Source organism: Dasypus novemcinctus, chromosome 19 (genome assembly GCF_030445035.2).
Source record: "Dasypus novemcinctus isolate mDasNov1 chromosome 19, mDasNov1.1.hap2, whole genome shotgun sequence".
Classification (NCBI taxonomy): domain Eukaryota; kingdom Metazoa; phylum Chordata; class Mammalia; order Cingulata; family Dasypodidae; genus Dasypus; species Dasypus novemcinctus.
Window position 1 is genome coordinate 51,812,207 of NC_080691.1, and position 20,796 is coordinate 51,833,002.

General features: G+C 40.3%; 1 protein-coding gene across 4 annotated transcripts in view; it reads right to left on the minus strand.

The window, feature by feature from the left end:
- CLTCL1 (clathrin heavy chain like 1) overlaps nt 1-20,796 on the minus strand; it is a 110,639-nt gene that overhangs the window by 55,320 nt on the left and 34,523 nt on the right. For 3 of the 4 annotated variants that reach the window (XM_058281807.2, XM_058281808.2, XM_058281810.2), the window contains exons 4-7: nt 11,760-11,921; nt 8,367-8,480; nt 1,617-1,790; nt 707-904 (exon numbers count right to left, since the gene is read on the minus strand). In XM_058281807.2, the coding sequence (XP_058137790.1) occupies nt 707-904; nt 1,617-1,790; nt 8,367-8,480; nt 11,760-11,921 (648 nt within the window). The remainder of the gene's footprint in view (nt 1-706; nt 905-1,616; nt 1,791-8,366; nt 8,481-11,759; nt 11,922-20,796) is intronic. The other variant, XM_058281809.2, reaches the window with a different exon arrangement.

Sequence of the window (20,796 nt, forward strand, 5' to 3'; positions counted from 1 at the left end):
GGTAAAGGCCATCTAGTAGCTTCACAGCGAGGGTCTCCTTTTCCCCTGGCACACTGGGTTGAAAATTGGGCTTCGACACTGGTCTTATGATGGTGAAATTCGATCATTATATTCTAATTCAAAATACTCAAACTCCCAGGTAAAGGTTAGAAATGGTTTGTTCCTTACCATCACTTGAAAGACAGGAAATATTATTTGAAGGAGAAACCTTTATCTACTACTAAGGAGCAGATTTGATCCCAGGATAATTTATCCTATTAAAATAAGCCAAAGAAAAGCCTACAAGCAATCCTGTGCCCTCTAGAAGAGTGAAAAAAAAAACCCAGAATAGTAATAAAACTAAATGAAATAGGGTATAACCACTTGGAGTATTAAATAGTATATGCAGCAACAGTGGAAAATTCTAAGTCACCAAAATGCAAAACTAAGCTAAGATGTTGAATAAGAAATATATATTATTAGAATTAATTATATTAAGAATTAGAAGGAAATGCTGAAACAGAATAGTCAGTTGAGCAAGATTGTGCATGGCTTTTTGTTTCCATTATTGTTATGCCATTGGTATAAAATTTAAAGTAAAAAAAAAAGTATTAATAGCACACTAACATACTCCAACATCAACAGTGGCATGTTTTTATAATTTATATTATTCCTAAATTTGGTTCTTAAAATGTCAGAATGGTGTACAGTAATCAAGCTTCACTACCTTTGGTGCAGACGCTGCCACTTTGGCGGCTTCAGTGTAGCTTCCCTGTGCAAACAAGGTATTGAATTTTCTCATGAACAGTTCCTCTGCCCCGGCCAGGTCACTTCGAATGGCCAAGCGCAGACCAAGGTCTGGGTTCTGAAGCACGTTGGTTGCATACTTCACAATGTTATCCTCCTCAACACAAACTGACAGCACCTATGAGGACGAGTGAGGATGGTTCAGCCTAGAAAAATTCTCCATGCACACGCACTGCCACATTCTGCCATGGACACTGTGATACTGGGAAGGTTATAAGGCTCACACTTAGTGTGCCTCTAATGTCAGCCCTACAGTGAAGGGATGCAAAGGAGCCAAATGCCTCAGAGAGTAGAAGACCATGGAACAGCTATAACCCATAGTTCCACAGGGTGGGTTTACCATCTATGGTGTATCTGGCATAGATAACATAGATGGACTAGACAGATACCAAGTGAGAAAAATGTAAAGTATATGGCCACTGACTACTGTGACTCATTATGGACAACAACTATACCAAAATGACCTGTTTAGATGGCACTAACAAATTTCTTGTCAAATTTTTTTAAAGCACAGGTTTCTTCTTTTAACCATCTTTCAAATTTTTACTGAAAAAGGTAACACGTAGGCTGATCAATGTGTGCATGGCATGAAGATACTGAACTGCTTCACTGGCAGAAGCTTCATGTGGGGAGGGAGATTCCCCCTTCTCAGCATCAACCCTGAGTTAGGAATAGAGCTGCTTGAGTGGGGAGATGAGGCAGGCTTGGGTCCAAGTTTAATCACAGGAGCTAACTAGACCTAATAATCACACTCCTGGAGGATGAGGGCAGTTTGAACACCATTCCCCAGTGAATGGAAAAGGTGGGAAGCAAAACCTCAAGTTACTTACCTGTCCTTTTTTGTTGACACCAATAATTCCAGAGGTAGCTTCATGAGGAGCAGTCACGAAGATTGTGTCAGCACTAATACGGTTCATGTAGATGCACACTCCAGACTCTAGGTCATACATATGGAAGTAGCCGTACTTTGTGATCAAGTAAATAACACCATGTTTAGCTCCAATCTATACAAAGACAGAAAAACAGAATGTAAAAGTAAGGAGAAGCCAAATTGGGGAAAAGGGCTTACAAATGATGAGAGGGGGATTCTTGAGTTCTTTAGACCACAATATAATTGATGGAAGCAGTGCTTCCCTGAGACATGCAGCCCAAGGTGATTTCAGTCCTACCTCACTGAAGAACTAAGTTTTAGAGCCAATGCTTTGCCTAACCATTCTCAAATAGAGGTCCAAGAATATCATGTGCTTCCTCTCAGGCAAAGCCAATCTTTCTCCAGTTTCTACCAAACCACTTTAAGCAAACTTCACATTCATAAATAAGGGAAATGTCTGGATAAAGACCCTAAATGCTGAGTTTACATTCTGAGCTTAGTAACCTTTGATTTTGATCAAGTGTTATAAATTCTTACAGAAAAATATTTGAGAGGACACAGGAAAATCTGGAGGGGTGTGGGAAAGAAATGAATTTGCTCAATTAGAATATAATAGAGAGCTTACAGTAATTTTTAAAGTCTGGTAGTAGCATAAGAGGAGACAGAGACAAATGAAACTTAATTGAGAACCTGAAATAGAATCAGTCACATAAGAGAGTTTCATATGATAGAATAGTTATATCAGTGGAAAATAAATGCTTTAATCAACACATGACCTTGATATAACCAGCTAGCTATCTGGTGGTGGGGGCCAGGGTAAAGAACTGGATCCCTATCTTACTCTTTATTTTATTTAATTTTTTAAAGATTTTTATTACTTCTACTGCCAAACACAACACTGTTTTCCATCTACAATTATTTCTCCCCTCCCCTTCCTGAGATGGCTCCCTCATCTGTTTGCTCATTGTTTTTGCTTGTTGTCTGTTCTTTGTTCTCACTTGTTGTCTGTCTGCTCGTTATTTTTTTTCAGACTTATTTATTTATATACCCCCCTTTCTCCCCCTCCCACTGCCCTGCTGTTTTTGCTGTCTGTATCCATTCACTGCACACATCTTCTGCATCTATTTCTCTTTTGGTCTTCTCATTTTTTCTCCTCTAGGATTCACCGGGATTCAATCCTGGGGACCTCTGATGTGTGAGCTGTGCCACCTCAGTTCCTGGTTTCTGCTGTGCTTCACCTTTACTCTCTCCCCTTCATCTCTCTTTTGTTGTGTCATCATCTTGTTGTGTGACTTACTTGCACAGGCACTGGCTCACTACACAAGCCCTCTCACCATGTGGGCACTCAGCTTGCCACACGGGCACTGGCTTGCCATGTAGGCATGCTTTCTCTTCTTTTTCACCAGGAGGCCTCAGGGATAGAACCCAGGTCCTCCCATCTGGCAGGCGAAAGAAAGCCATATCACTTGAGCCACATCTGCTTCCCTGCTCATTGTGTTTGCTCATTGTCTGCAAGTTGTCTGTTTGTTTTTTCCTTATGAGGCACTGGGAACTGAATCCAAGACCTCCCATGTGGAAGGCAGATACTCAACTGCCTGAACCACATCCACTCCCCACATTTTAGTTTTTATTTTTTTAAATATATATTTTATTTATTTTTAAAAGATATATAGATCACACATTTATATCTCTTCCCCCTCCCCCCCATGTGCTCTCTGTGTTCATTCACTGTGTGTTCTTTTGTGTCTGCTTGCATTCTTGTCAGCAGCACCGGGAATCTGTCTCTTTTTGTTGCGTCATCTTGCTGTGTCAGCTCTCCCTGTGTGTGGCACCACTCCTGGGCAGGCTGTGCCTTTTTTGCATGGGGTGGGTCTCCTTGCAGGGAGCACTCCTTACATGTGGGGCTCCCTTACATGGGGCACACCCCTGCGTGGCACGGCACTTCTTGTACGCACCAGCACTGTGTGTGGGCCAGCTCGCCACATGAGTCAGGAGGCCCTGGCTTTGAACCCTGGACCTCCCATATGGTAGGCAGATCCTCTATCAGTTGAGCCAAATCTGTTTCCCACAAAAGTATCTTTTTCTTTAGATCAAAATAATTCTAGATGGGCCAAAGATTTTAAATTTAAAAAAAAATTTTTTTTAACTAAGAAAGTAATAAAGAAAATATGGGAAAGAAATTTTTTTTTTATCATCTTGAACTGTACAATTTTTTCAAAACATGATATCAAAACCAGAGAAATCCTAATGCAAGTCTGGCCACACAAAAATGTAAAATTTTCACATGGTAGAACATACTACAAATAAATTTTTGTTACAACCAAGAAAAAATATTTGAAATATATCAGACATTTAATATTTTAAAAATATAAAGAATTCTTGCAAATAAGACAAAACCCCTGAGAGAAAAAGGGCAATGATCAGGAAGAAGCAATTAACAAGATGCATATGAATGGCTGCTAAATCCATTCTACCTCAGTAGTAATCGAAGAAGGGAATTGTCCATCTATCAATGAACTGCTGGCTGCAGTGTGAACTGGCTAGTATGGTCACAAGAATAGGTTACCTGGAGCGTGCAGGTGCAAAATGGCAGAGTAGGGAATTTTACAGACTGCTCCCGCTACTAGAAAAATGAATGAATTGGAAAAGAGATTGGAATTAGCTAGGTGGTAACCCTGGAGTCAGACGGACATCTAGAACAACTACAAGAAGGTCAAGTGAATGTGCTGCCAAGAGTTCAGCTTTTGTAAGCTGAAGTGTGAACCAGTAACCAGGACCAAGAGCGGAAACCTCCTCCTCCAAAAGTTGGGTTGAGGATAAAGGTCAGTCTGGGGGATCCCTGAGGGACCAGCATAGAAGCCAGCCTCAGTTTCAGCCTGTGGGCATTAGATTCCAGGCTCCTCCTGGCATCCACCAGGACTTTACAAGCCAGTACACCTTTTTGTTGGTTCGGTTTTTACTTCCTCTTTTTGTTGTTTACAAGGGTGGATCCCTGAGGGCCCAGCACAAACACTAACCTCAGTTTCTCTTGGCAGCAGTGTCTTCTGGCCTTACACCAGCACCTTCCAGGACATAAAGAGCCAGTGCATTTCTTTTTCTTTTAGTTTTTTTCTTTCTGTGTTGTGTTTCTGGGTCTAAAGATCCCCAGGGGTTGAGCAGCAATGCAGGCCTAGGTTTAAGCTCAATAGCAGCAGCTTATGACTTCCCACCAGCACATAACAAGAGAGGCAATATACTTTGTGTGTGTGTGTGGCTGTTTTGTCTGCTAGTGTTTCTTCCCCCTCCCTTCCCTTTCCTTTTCTTCTTGTTCTTGGTATGGCAGACTGAAGAGTGGGAGAACTTCACCAAAATGTAATCAGAATGTCCAGGTCTCAACAAAAAATTACAAAACAATCAGGGAGACAGTAAAGGATGGGGGGGAAAGAGTTCAATGGAAAATACTCCACAGGAATCTCAGTCTCTGGAATTACTAATCAAAGACCTTAGAACAACTCTCTTAAGTAAGATTAATGAACTAAAGGAAAAATGGGCAAAGAAGTAAAGGAAACAAAGAAAACAATACATTAAAAAAATGAAAATTTCAATAATGAAATAGAAATTATAAAGAAGAACCAAATGGAAATTCTGGAGCTCAAAAGCACAATAACTGAAATGAAAAATTCAACAGAGGAGTTCAAGAACAGATTGCAGGAGGCAGAAGAAAGGGTGAGCAAAGTTGGAGATAAGACAATTTAAACTGCTGGGGCTCAGGAACAAAAAGAGGAAGGAATGAAAATAAAAAATCAACAGAGGGGAAGTGGACTTGGCACAATGGATAGGGCATCTGCCTACCACATGGGAGGTCCGTGGTTCAAACCCCGGGCCTCCTTGACCCGTGTGGAGTTGGCCCATACATAGTGCTGATGTGTGCAAGGAGTGCCATGCACACAGGGGTGTCCCCTGAGTAGGGGAGCCCCACACATAAGGAGTGTGCCCCATAAGGAGAGTTATCCAGCATGAAAGAAAGTACAGCCTGCCCAAGAATGGCGCTGCACACACAGAGAGCTGACACAACAAGATGACACAACAAAAAGAAACACAGGGAAGCGGACTTGGCCCAGTGGTTAGGGCATCCGTCTACCACATGGGAGGTCCGCGGTTCAAACCCCGGGTCTCCTTGACCCATGTGGAGCTGGTCCACGCGCAGTGCTGATGCACACAAGGAGTGCCATGCCACGTAGGGGTGTTTCCGTCTAGGGGAGCCCCTGCGCAAGGAGTGCGCCCCATTAGGAGAGCCGCCCAGGCCAAAAGAAAGTGCAGCCTGCCTAAGAATGGTGCTGCCCACATGGAGAGCTGACACAAGATGACGCAACAAAAAGAAACACAGATTCCCGTGCTGCTGACAACAGCAGAAGTGGATAAAGAAGAAGACACAGCAAATAGACAGAGAGAACAGACAATCAGGGTGGGGGGGAAGGGGAGATAAATAAATAAATAAATCTTTAAAAAAAAGAAAGAAAGAAACACAGATTCCCGGTGCTGCTGATAAGGACAGAAGGGGTCAAAGAAGAACACACAGTGAATGGACACAGAGAGCAAATGACTGGGGGTGGGAGGGAAGGGGAGAGAAATTAAAAAAAAAAAAATCAATAGAACCTGAGGAACCTTTGGGACATGATCAAGCATATCAAATTATGTATGAGGAGTCCCTGAAGGAGGAGAGAGAGATAAAGGGCCAGAAAAAGTATTTGAATAAATAATGGCTGAAATCTTCCCAAATCTGTTTAAATACACAAATGTGCAAATCTAAGATTCTCAACACCAAGCAGGATGGATCCAAACAGATCTACACAGAGACACGTTATAATCAAACTGTCAAATGCCAAGGGCATAGACTGAACCTGAAAAACAGCAAAAGAAATGCAACATGTTATATTTAGGAGACCCTTAATAAGATTAATTCTGATTTTCCTTCATGGATGGAAACCAGGGAGACCCCAGAAGGTGGAGGGAAGACATATTGCAAGTGCTGAAATAAAAAGTGTTACCCAAGAATCATATACACAAAGCTGTCCCTCAAAGGGACATTATTGGGATATATGAAAAAAAAATGGAAGATAGACTTTAGGCTTTGTATGAATGTTAAATTTCTAGAACTTGATAACATTACTTAAAGTGGTTACATAAATGAAGATTCTTGTTCGTAGGAAATGTACATGGCAGTGATAAGTGTTCAAGGAACTTATGTACAGAGTCTCTACTCAAGCATTTAGAAAATGGATTGCTAGATGTATGGATGGACAGACAGGATGATACAACAAATGTGGCAAAATATTAAAATTGGTGGATCTGGTATTGGGGGGCCAAGGGTATGTTGGGGTTCTATGTACAGGGTTTGTTTTATTTTTGTAATTGCCCTTTCAGTTTGAAAGTATTTCAAAATAAATTAAATGAAATAACAAAAATAAATCAAGAGGGGAGCCGATGTAGCTCAAGGGGGTGAGTGCCTGCTTCCCACATGGGAGGCCCTAGGTTTGGTTCCTGGTGTCTCCTAAAAACAAACAAACAAACAGACAAAACAACAAGCAAACAAATGAAAAATCCAACTCAGGGGAGCTGATGTGGCTCAGTGGTTGAGCACCAGCTTCCCACATACGAAGTCCTGGGTTCAATCCCAGGCTCCAGTACCTCAAAAAAAAAAAAAAAAAATCAAGAATACTTTAAAAAATATGTATATGTCTATACTATTAACATAGAATGTTCTACAACATGGTGAGAGAAGGTTATAAAACTGCATGGCTAGTGCAAAGTCATTTTTCTAATGTCTATTTATATACATTTGCATACATGTATGCATGTGAAGATACTTCCAAAGGGGTATCAAAATTATCAGCATTGGTTCTCAATTGGTGGTAGGGTAATAGTCAATTTTTATATCTGCTGTTATACTTCTTAATACTGTACAGAATATATTCAGACAACATGTATTTTTTATTTTTATTTTTTAGGAGGTACCAGAGACAGAACCCAGGACCCTGTCATGCAAAGCAGGCACTCAACCACTGAGCTACACCCACTTCATAACATTTTTTTTTTTTAAGACAGAAAAAAGCCAAATGCACCTTGGGGGAAAAAAAAATTTTTTTATTAGATGACTATTTTCAGAAATCTAGCTTGTAGAAATTATCATAAATATGTTCAAATATTTGAGTACAGAAAAAAAAGAAGTAGCTCTAAATCTTACAGGTATGGTACATCTGTAACAATTGTTTATTTCCCACCATAGTCACAAATAATGTAATACCTTATGGAAACATGTACAATGTATATAGTGAAAGAATAAAAAGGACAGTCAATTATATAATATAATCTTACTATCTGATTGTAAATGTGATCCCAATTTTGTTTAGGAAAAGTTATATAAAATTTTTAAAAATAACAAATCATAAGATCTTTGACCTATTATATGTCCAGTTAGTTCAGTTACAGAGGATTTTCTTCTTTAGAGAACAGCTAAACTTTTATAATAAAAGGAGAAAGGTCTAGGACTTGGAGACTTGAGCAGGGAAAAGTCCCATTCAAAGATGGGACTGTTAAAACAATGTGAGTTGCAAGATGAGCCCCAATGCCATTGCATTAAAAAATATGGGCTCCAGTAGGATGCCCCTGCTCCCTCTTCCTCCCAAACTTATGATTCATTCAAACCATGCAGAGAACAGCACATTCCTACCTGCATAGCCACTGGAAAATCAGCATGTGCCTCTGGAGGGAAAAACACATCTACAGCTTTCTTTATGAAAGGCTGGTTTCCTATAGCAGGCTGTCCAACTTCAATTATGTGCAACTAGAAAAGAGATTTTAGGTGAATCCAACTGTGCCAATTTGAGATTATTTATCAATCCCAATAGATTATGTTTGGAAACGAATCTATTCCTCTGGGTGTGATACCCTTTGATTGTATTAATTTCAGTTGAGGTGTCTTTAATTAGATTACCTGTTAAGATTAGGGCTTTTGATTTGACTATGTCAATGGGCATAAAACTCAGATTGAGTCTCTGTCCCCTACATTGCATCTGATATAAATGGACACTCACGCAGACAGGCAGATGCACAGGAAGGGAGAACTCTTTCATTTTTAATCCTGCCACGTGACAAAAAGAAGGGTAAAACAGTTGAGACCCTGGGATAAGCCATTTTGCCTGATAGCTTACAGCTGACCTTGTGAAAAGAGTGGGACAGCCGAGATTGATATAGGAAGCCCTAAGAGACCAGCTCTATGCCAGCCTGCACCTGAAGTTAGGAAGAAGCAGAGCAGCTGAGCCTGAGAGACGTAAGCCCAGAGGGCAAGGCCGAAACCATGCAGAGATTGCCCGCCATCTTGCTTCAACATGTGGCAGCTAACTTTGGTGAGAAATGGTACTTTGAGTTGGACTTTCCACAGCCACTGGACTGTGAAATTTTACCCCAAATAAATACCCATTATAAAAGTCAACAGATTTCTGGTACTTTGCATCAACACCCCTTTGACAGACTAATACACCAAAGTAGGAACATCTTTGGTGCAGAACTGCTGCTAATGGCACAGTAGTGAGTAGAGCCTCAATCACACTCTTTATGACAAATGCCAAAACTTACAAGAAGAAAATCACACCCAAGTAAACTACTCCTTTGTTGGGGTGTTTATAGTTTCCGCCAGGTACAACAGAAACCAATGTCAGGAAACCTGAGCCTAAATTCCAGGATGCCAACCTGGTCACTCCTATTTTGAGATGGCACCCCAAGTGATCAAGGCATTCCTGGTGGAACCCCAGGTCTCTGCTGCCATCTTGAGTTCAGATGCTTCCACCCCTGTGCCAGGGCCTCAGTGCCAATGGTCATGAAATGAGGGGTCCTACCAGGGTCTGAGGCTTCTTTCTAGCTTGCTGTTTTCATCTCCTGGACACAGCTTGGGCTAACATAAGTCACCACAAGACAAGATCTTATAGGTGGATGCCAAACTCATGAGACAGTCTGATCACGGAATAGGCTTGAGCTATTCCAGGGCCATGCTGGGGACCTAAGGAACTTTGGCTTACAGCATAAAGCCACTGGAGGAGTGAGAGTAGATAAGGGGCCCATCTTTGCTTTTACCAGAAGAGCTCCGAGTTCCTGTTTTACCTATGTGCCTTCCCCATAACTTCCATCTAAAGAAAAGGTACCACACCTAAAACAACTGAAAAAAAATCACTAGTAGAGGTGGACCAGAAATATGAAACAACAAAGGTTGAAGAGGTGGCTGAATGGAGGAAAGAGATAAGAGTATCTTTGGATGATAATGTGGATTTGGCTAGGCAGAGAGAAGCAGGGAAATACCAAAGAGCTTCTAGTCAAGGACAGGATAAACACTGAACCAGGCCCTGATGCAGCAAGGTTAAAATAGCGGAGATTTAAACGTCTTGTACGCTAGCAATTCAAAGAAATAGCAATTGAGAAAAATTATTTGCCTTGGACTATTGGTAGGAAAGGATGGGATGATCTGAGGGCCATTTAAATGACTATTTGCTAACCCAATTATGGGGTAAGGAGGGACCAGTCTACCGCAAAAGGCTAAGGTACACGTGAGACTTGCTATGGTTGGACAGTGACAGCCAGACAGAAAGGAGTTAGAGAGCCATTGTGCCCTGCTTGAGGGTTCAGAAGGATGTTAATACTGCCAACAGAAAGGGGCTGCTGGAAAAGGAAGCCAGGTTTCTGTGGGGCACGACTTTGGATAGGTGTGTCTGCCCATAGGATAGCTGGTGGTCAGGAGCTGGTGTGCCGGAAGCACTCAAGAGTTGCACAAGGAGAGCCAGTTCCACCCATGTGCTGCGCTGGCCTGAGGGAGGGGTGTGGAAGGGTATAGCTGCACCCAAGGGCCTCATACCTCTCTCCTTGGTATGAATTAGCAGATTTGACCATGAGGCACCAAGGGGCAGCCCTGTGGATCGTTACTGTTGGGGGATGCATTCCCAAGCCAAGGGCTTCTCAGCAGAAGGACCTGCCCTGGGAGACTGCTGCTGGCTCCTCTGAGAACTGGCCATACCTTCCTCTTGCCCGTCTTTTTTCCAGGCTGCTGTCTTGCAAAAGGCTCATTCGGCCTTGCTCTGTTCTGCACAGTGAGCTCAGGGGACAGGCTCTGCTCCTAATAGGGAGGCCTTCGCTCCTCTTCTGCCTGAGAAGAGGTGTAAGCCTACTTTTGGGGTGATAAGGAAGCAAGCTCTTTTTGCCACATGACTAAAGTTGATTTCTTTAATCAGCTGTAACAGCAACAAGGCTGACTCCTATTTTCTACTGGTTCTTGACTGAGGAGGGCACGAAGTATGTTATACAACAAGAGACCAAAGCAACCAAATAAATATATTTAAAATTAACACATGTGAGAAGCCACACACTGCTTCAGAACTACTCTTTTTTGGGAACTAAGGGCCAGTGAGCAATCCAAAATAATGATTTCAGAAAGTATTTCTGGCAACAGTGTACTGGCATGAGGATTTTACTTTGAAACAGCATTCTGAGTGACCAAGGTGTCCCTAGTGGAACCCAGGTCTTGTTGCCATCATGAGCTTGGATACCTCCCCACCTCTGCCCAGGGCAGTCCTGCCAAACAGGGGCTGCACCTGACTCACTCCTAGGGCATGGCTTCTTCTCACTGTAGCTTCCTAAGATGCCCCTACCCCCTCCTCATACACCCCCGCCCCGGGGGCAGAATGTTCCCATGGCAGAGGATGGCATGCACTGTGAGTTTCATGACCATCTTCACCAGGGACCTAGGAGGCTGTGCCACTTATCGTCACATCCCCAGCACATAGCCCAGGCTCTGCAGAGTTGGTCAAAGACATCTGCTAGGGCAAAGGGAATGATCACCGGGAAGTGGACTTCAGCTTACTGACTTCAGGCACAGGGCTGCTGTGAGACCATCAGCATACGTGTAAGGTGAGCACTTCTGAGCAATGCCCAGACCCTTCACTCACAGGGAGCACCCGCAGGCTGTTCCACTCCTATTTACATTCTGCTTTCCAAATGCCACCAAGCAGCTACCAATTACAGCTAGCTGTACAGACTCCTGGTTTCTCTTGGGGAAAAGACCAAGTAGAGTAGTTTTTACCTTGCCTCCTGCGGAACCACGGGCAGCAAAGCAGAAAAGAGTGCAAGGCTTGGCATTGCCCTCAATCTTGAACTCTGCAAACGCTGCAGCATGGCCTTCTATGGGTTGAGAAACCTTTCTATCCACCGAGTAGAGCTGCATTGCCCCAACCACACGGTTTTGCTAAGAGAAAGATATTTTGCAATGAAAGGGGGAGATAAGAGCTAAACATTAATAACAATTCTAAAAACACATCTAAAATGAAGTTTATCCACTGGTATATTCCCCCTAAAAAGAAAGACTAGCATCTATTAAAAATCACGATATAGCTGAATTTGATGTGGAAAGATGGCTAGAAACTAAGGAAAAATTAAGGCCATGAAATAAGATCGATGCTCCCAATTTTTAAAATATAGTATGTATGTGTGTGTGTGTATATATATTCACAGAAAGTAAGACTTAGTAGGAACTCCAAAATTTTGAAATAGTTAAGTCAAGGGGAAGAGATTTAAAATTTTCTGTGTATACTTTTATGAAAGTTATAAATAGAATTGTATTTAATAAAAACTAATAAGGCTATTAAGAATTTCAGTACATTTATATCCAAATGCTCAAAAAGCTAGGTAGGGGAGCAAATATAGCTCAAGCAATTGATCACCTGCCTCCTACATGGGAGGTCTCGGGTTTGGTTCCCAGTGCCTCCTAAAGAAGACAGACAAACAATGAGCAGATATTGAACAAAAACAACAAACAAAAAAATCGAGCAAGACAACATTCAAACAACAAACAGACAACAAGTGAAAAACAAGCAAAAGAACAGGGAGCAGATGTGGCTCAAGCAGTTGAGCACCCGCCTTCCACATGGGAGGTCCTGAGTTTGGTTCCAGTGCCTCCGAAAGAAAAAACAAGACAACAACCAGACAATGAGCAAAAAACAATGAATAGACAATGACGCATAAGAAGATGATGCACAAAACAATGAGCAAACAGACGAGGGAGCCATCTCAGGGAAGGAAAAAGCTAGGTAAATGGAAGATAGGAGCACCATAGTTTATGCTTCTATAATTCACCATTCAGTCCATCATCTCTGGTGAATGATGCTCATGTAGTCATGGGTAAAATTCAGATCTTCAATCTCTTCCCACCTACCCACATCTCCTTGATATGAGAAAACAGAGGCTTCAAAATTAAAAAAATTTTTTTTCTATTGTATTTTTCTATTGCTCATTTATGTTAAAGTTAGTACACAAAGTACTGACTGATGCTCCAACATGGGTGAACCTTGAGAACATTAAACTAAATGAAAGAAGCCAGTCACAAAAGAGCACATACTGTATGATTCCACATACGAAACATCCAGAATAGGTAAATCCATAGAGACAGAAAGTAGATTTGTGGTTGCCAAGGGTAACAGAGAAGGGGGAGTGACAACTAGATAAATGGTGTGTACTCTAATGGAAGAATGAAAAAGGAAATTTTAAAAGTGAGAATAGTCACATGGATCAGAACTTCATTCCTTTTTAATGCTGAATAATATTCCATTGTATGTATTGATATATAATACATTTTGTTTATCCATTCATCTATATTTTTTTAGAACACCCAAAGTATACAATAAATGGTATTTGGTATAATAAAAAAAATAAATGAATAATGAGAATAAAAAGGGCAGGGCAAAATTCACTCTTCCTAGAAGACTATGGGAAGATTTTCAGCAACATGGTGGCATTTAATCCAAATCCCACACTAGAAAAAGACTTAAACAGAAGCAAGACAAAGAGGCAAAGCAAAGAGAAGGCTTGAGATCAGGGCTTTTTTGCTGGCCTGTACTCCTGGAGCCAGAACCTTGGCCAATTACATTCTAAGCGTCAGGCTCCTCCTAGACAAGGGCCACCTCCTGGGGTTGCTATGGGTAAAAGGCTTCTCAAGGAGTGCAGTAGGCAAAGAGTCTACATAAAAATACCTTCTTGGGGAAACGGACTTTGGCCCAGCGGTTAGGGCGTCCGTGCGTCCGTCTACCATATGGGAGGTCCGCGGTTCAAACCCCGGGCCTCCTTGACCCGTGTGGAGCTGGCCATGCGCAGTGCTGATGCGCGCAAGGAGTGCCGTGCCACACAAGGGTGTCCCCTGCGTGGGGGAGCCCCACGCACAAGGAGTGCGCCCGTGAGGAAAAGCCGCCCAGCGTGAAAAGAAAGTGCAGCCTGCTCAGGAATGGCGCCGCCCACACTTCCCGTGCCGCTGACGACAAAGAAACAAGACGCAGCAAACAGACACCAAGAACAGACAACCAGGGGAGGGGGGGACATTAAATAAAATAAATAAATCTTAAAAAAAAAAAAATACCTTCTTTGCCAGGCACTGACGTAACAGCTGAGGATAGGTCAAATGAATAAGACACAGACACTTAAGGAAAGATGGGGAAGGCTTCTGGCAAGTAAGTCAGTAATTGCAATACAGGGTGATGGCTGCAAGGACAAAGGCAAGGACAAGATGCCATGTTACCTCACCCAAACGGGTGAGTCCCCAAAATAAGTGACCCCATGGGAAGCAGACTTGGCCCAACGATAGGGCGTCCGCCTACCACATGGGAGGTCTGCGGCTCAAACCCCGGGCCTCCCTGACCCTTGTGGAGCTGGCCCATGTGCACTGCCCGCGTAGAGGAGCCCCATGTGCAAAGAGTGCACCCCGTAAGGAGAGCCGCCCAGCACGAAAGAAAGTGCAGCCTGCCCAGGAATGGCGCCGCACACACGGAGAGCTGGCGCAGCAAAATGATACAACAAAAAGAAACACAGATTCCCGTGCTGCTGACAACAACAGAAGTGGACAAGAACACGCAGCAAATGGACACAGAGAACAGACAACTGGGGGGGGGGGAGGGGAGAGAAATAAATAAAATAAATCTTAAAAAAAATAATAAAGTATCTTAAAAATTTTTTTAAGTATTAAAAAAAAAAGCTAACCAGGTGAAGAGGAAAAGCAGTTGTTTCAAGTAGGGGTAACTACACAAGGGTTGGCAAACTAAGGCCCATGGACCAAAAATTCGTGCCTGCCCACCCACTGCCATTTTTTTAAGAGTTTTATTTTTAATCAAATCAATTTTATTAATACATATTAATAAAGTACAAATCCATCCAAAGTGTACAATCAATGGTATTTGGTGTAACCACATATTTGTGCATTCATCACTTCAATCATTTATAGAGCAATTTCAATACCCCAATAATAATAAAAAACAATAAACACATATCTCTCTATGCTTCCCTGCCATACCCAGCTGCTATTCTTTTTCCTTCTCTCTAGTATATTTGTATTTATATTTTGTAAAAACAATCTTATATATGTAATAGCACCCATTTTCATGTTTTACATGAGGTTTTACTATTTTATACAGTCCTGTGTTATATTAATAGGTTAGCTTTCCTTCTAGTAGTATACATGATCTTAGACTTTCCCTTTCAACCGCTGTCATACATGTATAATACATCTGCTAGTTACAAATACCATGATATGCTTTAACCATTTCTATTCATTTCCAAAGATTTACAAACAACCTTTCTACCAATTCTGCATAGATTAACCCTCAGTTTTCCATTCTCTACCCTCCTTCTATTTTCTGGTGGCCTATACTCTAATAATTAACCCCATGAGTTTACACAATATACTTAGTTCATAATAGTGCAATCATACAGTATTTGTCCTTTTGTGTCTGGCTTGCTTCACTCAACATAATGTCCGCCAGGTTCATCCATGTTGTCATATGCTTCATGTTTCATGACTTCATTTCTTCTTACAGCTGCATAATATTCCATTGTGTGTATATACCACAATTTGTTTACCCATTCATTAGTTGATAGGCACCTGGGTTGTTTCCATCTTTTGGCAATGGCGAATAACACAGGTATGAACATCGGTGTGCAGATGTGTTTGTGTCTCTGCTCTCAGTTCTTCTGGGTATATACCTAGTAATGGTATTGTCCATATTCAATTTCCTTAGAAATTGCCAAACAGTCCTCCACAGTGGCTGTATCGTCCTACATTCCCACTAACAGTGAAAAAGTGTTCCTATCTCTCCACAACCTCTCCAACATTTACAGTTTTCCAGCTTTTTAATAGCGGCCATTCTAATAGGTGTGAAATGATATCTCATTGTAGTTTTGATTTGCTTTTCTCTAATAACTAGTGATGTTGAACATTTTTTCATGTGTTTCTTCACTGTTTGTATTTCTTCTTTGGATAAGTGTCTTTTCAAGTCTTTTGCTCACTTTTTAATCAGGTAGTTTATCTTTTTATTGTTGAGTTGTATGATCTCTTTTATATCATGGATATTAAACCGTTATCAGATATGATTGCCAAATATTTTCTTCTGAGTCAGCTATCTTTTCACCCTTTTGACAAAGTCCTTTGAGGTACAAAAGTGTTTAATTTTGAGAAAGTTCCATTTGTCTATTTTTTCTTTGTTGCTCATGCTTAGGGTATAAGGTTTAAGAAACTACCATCTACCACAAGATCTTGAAGATATTTTCCTACAGTTTCTTCCAGGAGTTTTATGGTTGTCACTTTTATATTTAGGTCCTTGATCCATTTTGAGTTAACTTTTGTATATGGTGTGAGATAGGGATCTTTTTTCTTTCATTTAGATATGGGTATCCAGTTCTCTTAGCACTATTTGAGATGATGATGGACAATACCCATCCCAAGGAAAAGAGAGTGTCTGCAACTGTAAGCAAGATAGTTCCATCCATCTGTCCCATGGGATCTAAGCTCCCTCTCAATTAGAAGCAGAGTGGGAATCCCATCCCCAAATCCTCAAGATTGGGGAATGAATAATGGGACTAAAGTAGACGTATTATTATTCTACTATAGATTTTTTAGTATTCTAGCAATGGAAGAACTCTAAACATTGATATAAAGGCAGTGGTCACCTTTACAGAGGTATATATTGAGGTTCTGAGGGATGAGAGAGGGAAGAATAGGTGTGATCTATGTATCTTAAAAAAAAAGATAGTAAAAAATATGAGGGCATTTTCAGGACATTGGAGTTGTCCTGTATAACAATGCAGTGATGGATACAGGCCATTGTATATTTTGTTATAACCTACAAAATTGTGCAGGACAGAATGTAAACAATAATGTAAACTGTAGTCCATGGTTAGTAGCAATGCTTCAATATGTGTTTATCAATTGTAACAAATGTACCACAATAATGAAGGATGTTGTTAATGTGAGAAAGTGTGAGAGGGGAAGGAATTGGGGCATATGGGAATTCTTTGTATTTTTATGTAACATTATGTACTCTAAAACTTCTTTTAAAACAAAAAAAATTAAAAAAAATCACTTGACTGTAGATGTAAGAGTCTATTTCTGAATTTTGATTCAGTTCCATTGGTCCATGTGTCCCTCTTTATGCCAGTACCATGTTGTTTTTTTACCACTGTAGCTAAAGTAATATGCTTTAAAGTCAGGAAGTGAGTTCTTCAACTTCATTCTTTTTAAAGACTTTTTTTTTACTATTCAGGGCCCTTACCCTTCCAAATAAATTTGATAATTGGTTTTTCCATTTCTGAAAAAAAAAAAGGCTACTGGGATTTTTATTGGGATTGCACTGAATCTGTAAATCAGTTTGGGCAGAACTGACATCTTAACAATATTCAGCCTTCTGATCCATTAACATGGAATATCCTTCCATTTATTTAAGTCTTCTTCAGTTTTTATCAGCGATGTTTTGTAGTTTTCTGAATACAGGTCCTTTACGTACTGTACTTGATTGGTTTAGTTGCCATTATAAATGGAATTTTTTTCTGTTTCCTTCCTCAGACTGCACATCCGTAGTGTATAGAAATGCTACTGATTTTTGTGTATTAATCTTTTATCCTGACACTTTGCTGAACTCATCTATTAGTTCTAATAGCTCTGTTGTGAATTTTTCAGGATATAGGATCATATCATCAGTAAATAGTGAAAGTTTTATTTCTTCCTTTCCTATTCAGGTGCCTTTTATTTCTTTATCTAGCCTAATTGCTCTAGCTAGAACCTCTAGCAAAATACTGAATAGCAATGTTGACATTGGGCATCCTTGTTTTGTTCCTGATCTCAGTGAGAAAGCTTTCAGTCTTTCACCATTGCATTCAATGCTAACTGTAGATTTTTCATATATGCACTCTACCATATTGAGAAAGCTTCTTTCCATCCCTATCTTTTGGAGTGTTTTTGAAATCAAGAAAGGGTGCTGTATTTGTCAAATGCCTTTTCTGCATTAGTCTAGAGTATCATGTGATTTTTCTTCTTCAATTTATCAATATGGTTTATTACACTAATTGATTTTCTTGTGTTGAACCGCACTTGCATACCTAGGATAAAACCCATTTGATCATGGTGTATAATTCTTTTAATGTGCTTTGGATTCGGTTTACAAATATTTTGTTGAAGACTTTTATATCTATATTCTTTAGAGATATTAGTCTCTAATTTTCTTCTCTCTCTCTCTCTCTCTTTTTTTTTTTTTGTAGTATCTTTATTTGGTTTTGGTGTTAGGGTGAGGTTGGCTTCTCAGAATGAGTTTGGTAGTATTCTCTCCTGTTTTCTTTTTTGGAAAAGGTGGAGCAAGGTTGGTATTAGAATGTCTTTGAATGATTGGTAAAATTTACCTATGGAGCCGGCTGGTCCTGGGCTTTTCATCTTTGGGAGGTTTTTGACGAATGTTTCACTCTCTTCACTTGTGATTTTTTGTTGAGGTCTTCTACTTCTTCTAGGGTCAGCATAGGTGATTCATTTGTTTCTAGGAATTTGTCCACTTTGTCTATGTTGTCTAGTTTGTTGGTGTATAAATATTCACAGTATCCTCTTATGAGCTCTCTTATTTCTGCAGGGTCAATGGTAATGCCCAACCTGTCATTTCTGATTTTATTTGCATCTTTCCTCTTTTTTTCCTTGTAAGTCTAGCTAAGGGTTTGTTGATTTTGTTGATCTTCATGAAGAACCAACTTTTGGCTGATTCTCTCTATTGTTTTATGTTCTCAATTTCATTTATTTCTGCTCTGGTCTTTATTATTTCTTTCCTTTGGTTTGGTTTGGGATTAGTTTGTTGTACTTTCTCTAGTTCCTCCATGTGTGCAGTTAGATCTTCAATTTTAGCTCTTTCTTCTTTTTTAATATAAGCACTGAGGATTATAAATTTCCCTCTGAGCACACCTTTACAGTGTCCATAGGTTTTGATATGTTGTGTTCTCATTTTCATTTGTCTAAGATATTTGCTGAATTCTCTTGCAATTCCTTCTTTGACCCACTTATGATTTAAGAGTGTGTTTTTAAATCGCCATATATTTACGAATTTTCCTTTTTTCCATCCATTATTGATTTCCAGCTTCATTTGGCTATGATCAGAGAAAGTGTTTTGTATCATTTCAGTCTTTTAAAATTTACTGAGACTTATCTTGTGGCCCAGCATACCTTGGAGAAGGATCCATAAGCACTTGAAAAGACTGTATATCCTGCTGTTTTGGGATGCAGTGCTCTATAGCTGTCTGTTAGGTATAGCTCATTTATCATAGTATTTGAGTTCTCTGTTTCTTAATTTAGCCTCTGTCCAGATATTTGATCAAATACTGAGAGCAGTGTATTGAAGTTTCCAACTATTACTGTAGAGACAACTATTTCTACCCTCAGTTTTGCCAGTGTATGCCCCATGTGTCTTGGGGCATTCAGATTAGGTGCATAAATATTTAATATAGTTATTTCTTCTTGGTGAATTACCTCTTTTATTAATATATAATGACCTTCTTCATCCCTTATAACAGTTTTGTATTTGAAATGATTTTGTCTGATATTAGTATCATTACTCCAGATCATTTTTGTTACTATTTGCATGGAATATATTTTCCAGACTTTCACTTTTAACCTTAATGTGTCCTGACATCTGAGGTGGGTCTCTTGTAGACAACATAAAGATGGCTCATATTTTTTTTTTATCCATTTTATCAATCTATGTCTTTTGATTGGGGGGTTCAAGCCATTAACTTTCAATGTTATTACTGCAAAGACATTACTTACTTCATCCATTTTGTCTTTTGGCTCTCTGTTGTCATATCGTTGTATTGTCTGTCTTCTTACCCTTTAGTTCACCCTTCCTAATAATCTTCATTTCTAAACTCTTCTTCAAATCTCTTACCCTTGTTTTTTCCTTTCAGGCTATAGCATCCCCTTTAGGATCTCTTGTAGATCTGGTGTTTTGGTAACATACTTTATCAGTTTTTGTTTGTCTGTGAAGACTTTGAAGGACAGCTTTGTTGGATACAGAATTCTTGGCTGGCAGTTTTTTCTTTCAGACTTAAATACATCATACCCCTGTCTTCTCTCCTCTGTGGTTTCTGATGATAGGTCAGCACTTAATCTTATTAAGTTTCCCTTGTGTGTGATGCTTTGCTTTTCTCTTGCTGTTTTCAGAATCTTCTATCTCTGATATTTGTCATTCTGAATAGTAGGTGAATCATGGTAGGTGTGTTCAGATTTATTCTGTTTGGGTTGCATTGTCCTTCTTGGATATTGATATTTATGTCTTTCATAAGGGTTGGGAAGTTTTTGGTCATTACTTCCTCAAATATTCTTTCTATTCCTTTTCCATTCTCATCTCCTTCTGGGATACCGATAATGCAAATGTTGGTACATTTCACATTGTCATTCAGTTCTCTGATACTCTGTTCCAATTTTTCCATTCTCTTTCTGTTCTCCTATTTTTTCCAGTTCACATGTTTTGCCTTTGTTTGTTTTTTTTTAATTAATTTATTTATTTCTCTTCCCTTCCCCCGCTGCCCCCCAGTTGTCTGCTCTTTGTGTCCATTCACTGTGTGTTCTTCTGTGACCACTTCTATCCTTATCAGCGGCACCGGGAATCTGTGTTTCTTTTTTTTGTTGCGCCATCTTGCTGTGTCAGCTCTCCGTGTGTGTGGCGCCATTCTTGGGCAGGCTGCACTTTCTTTTGCACTGGGCGGCTCTCCTTACGGGGCGCACTCTTTGCACATGGGGCTCCTCTACACGGGGAACACCCCTGCCTGGCACAGCACTC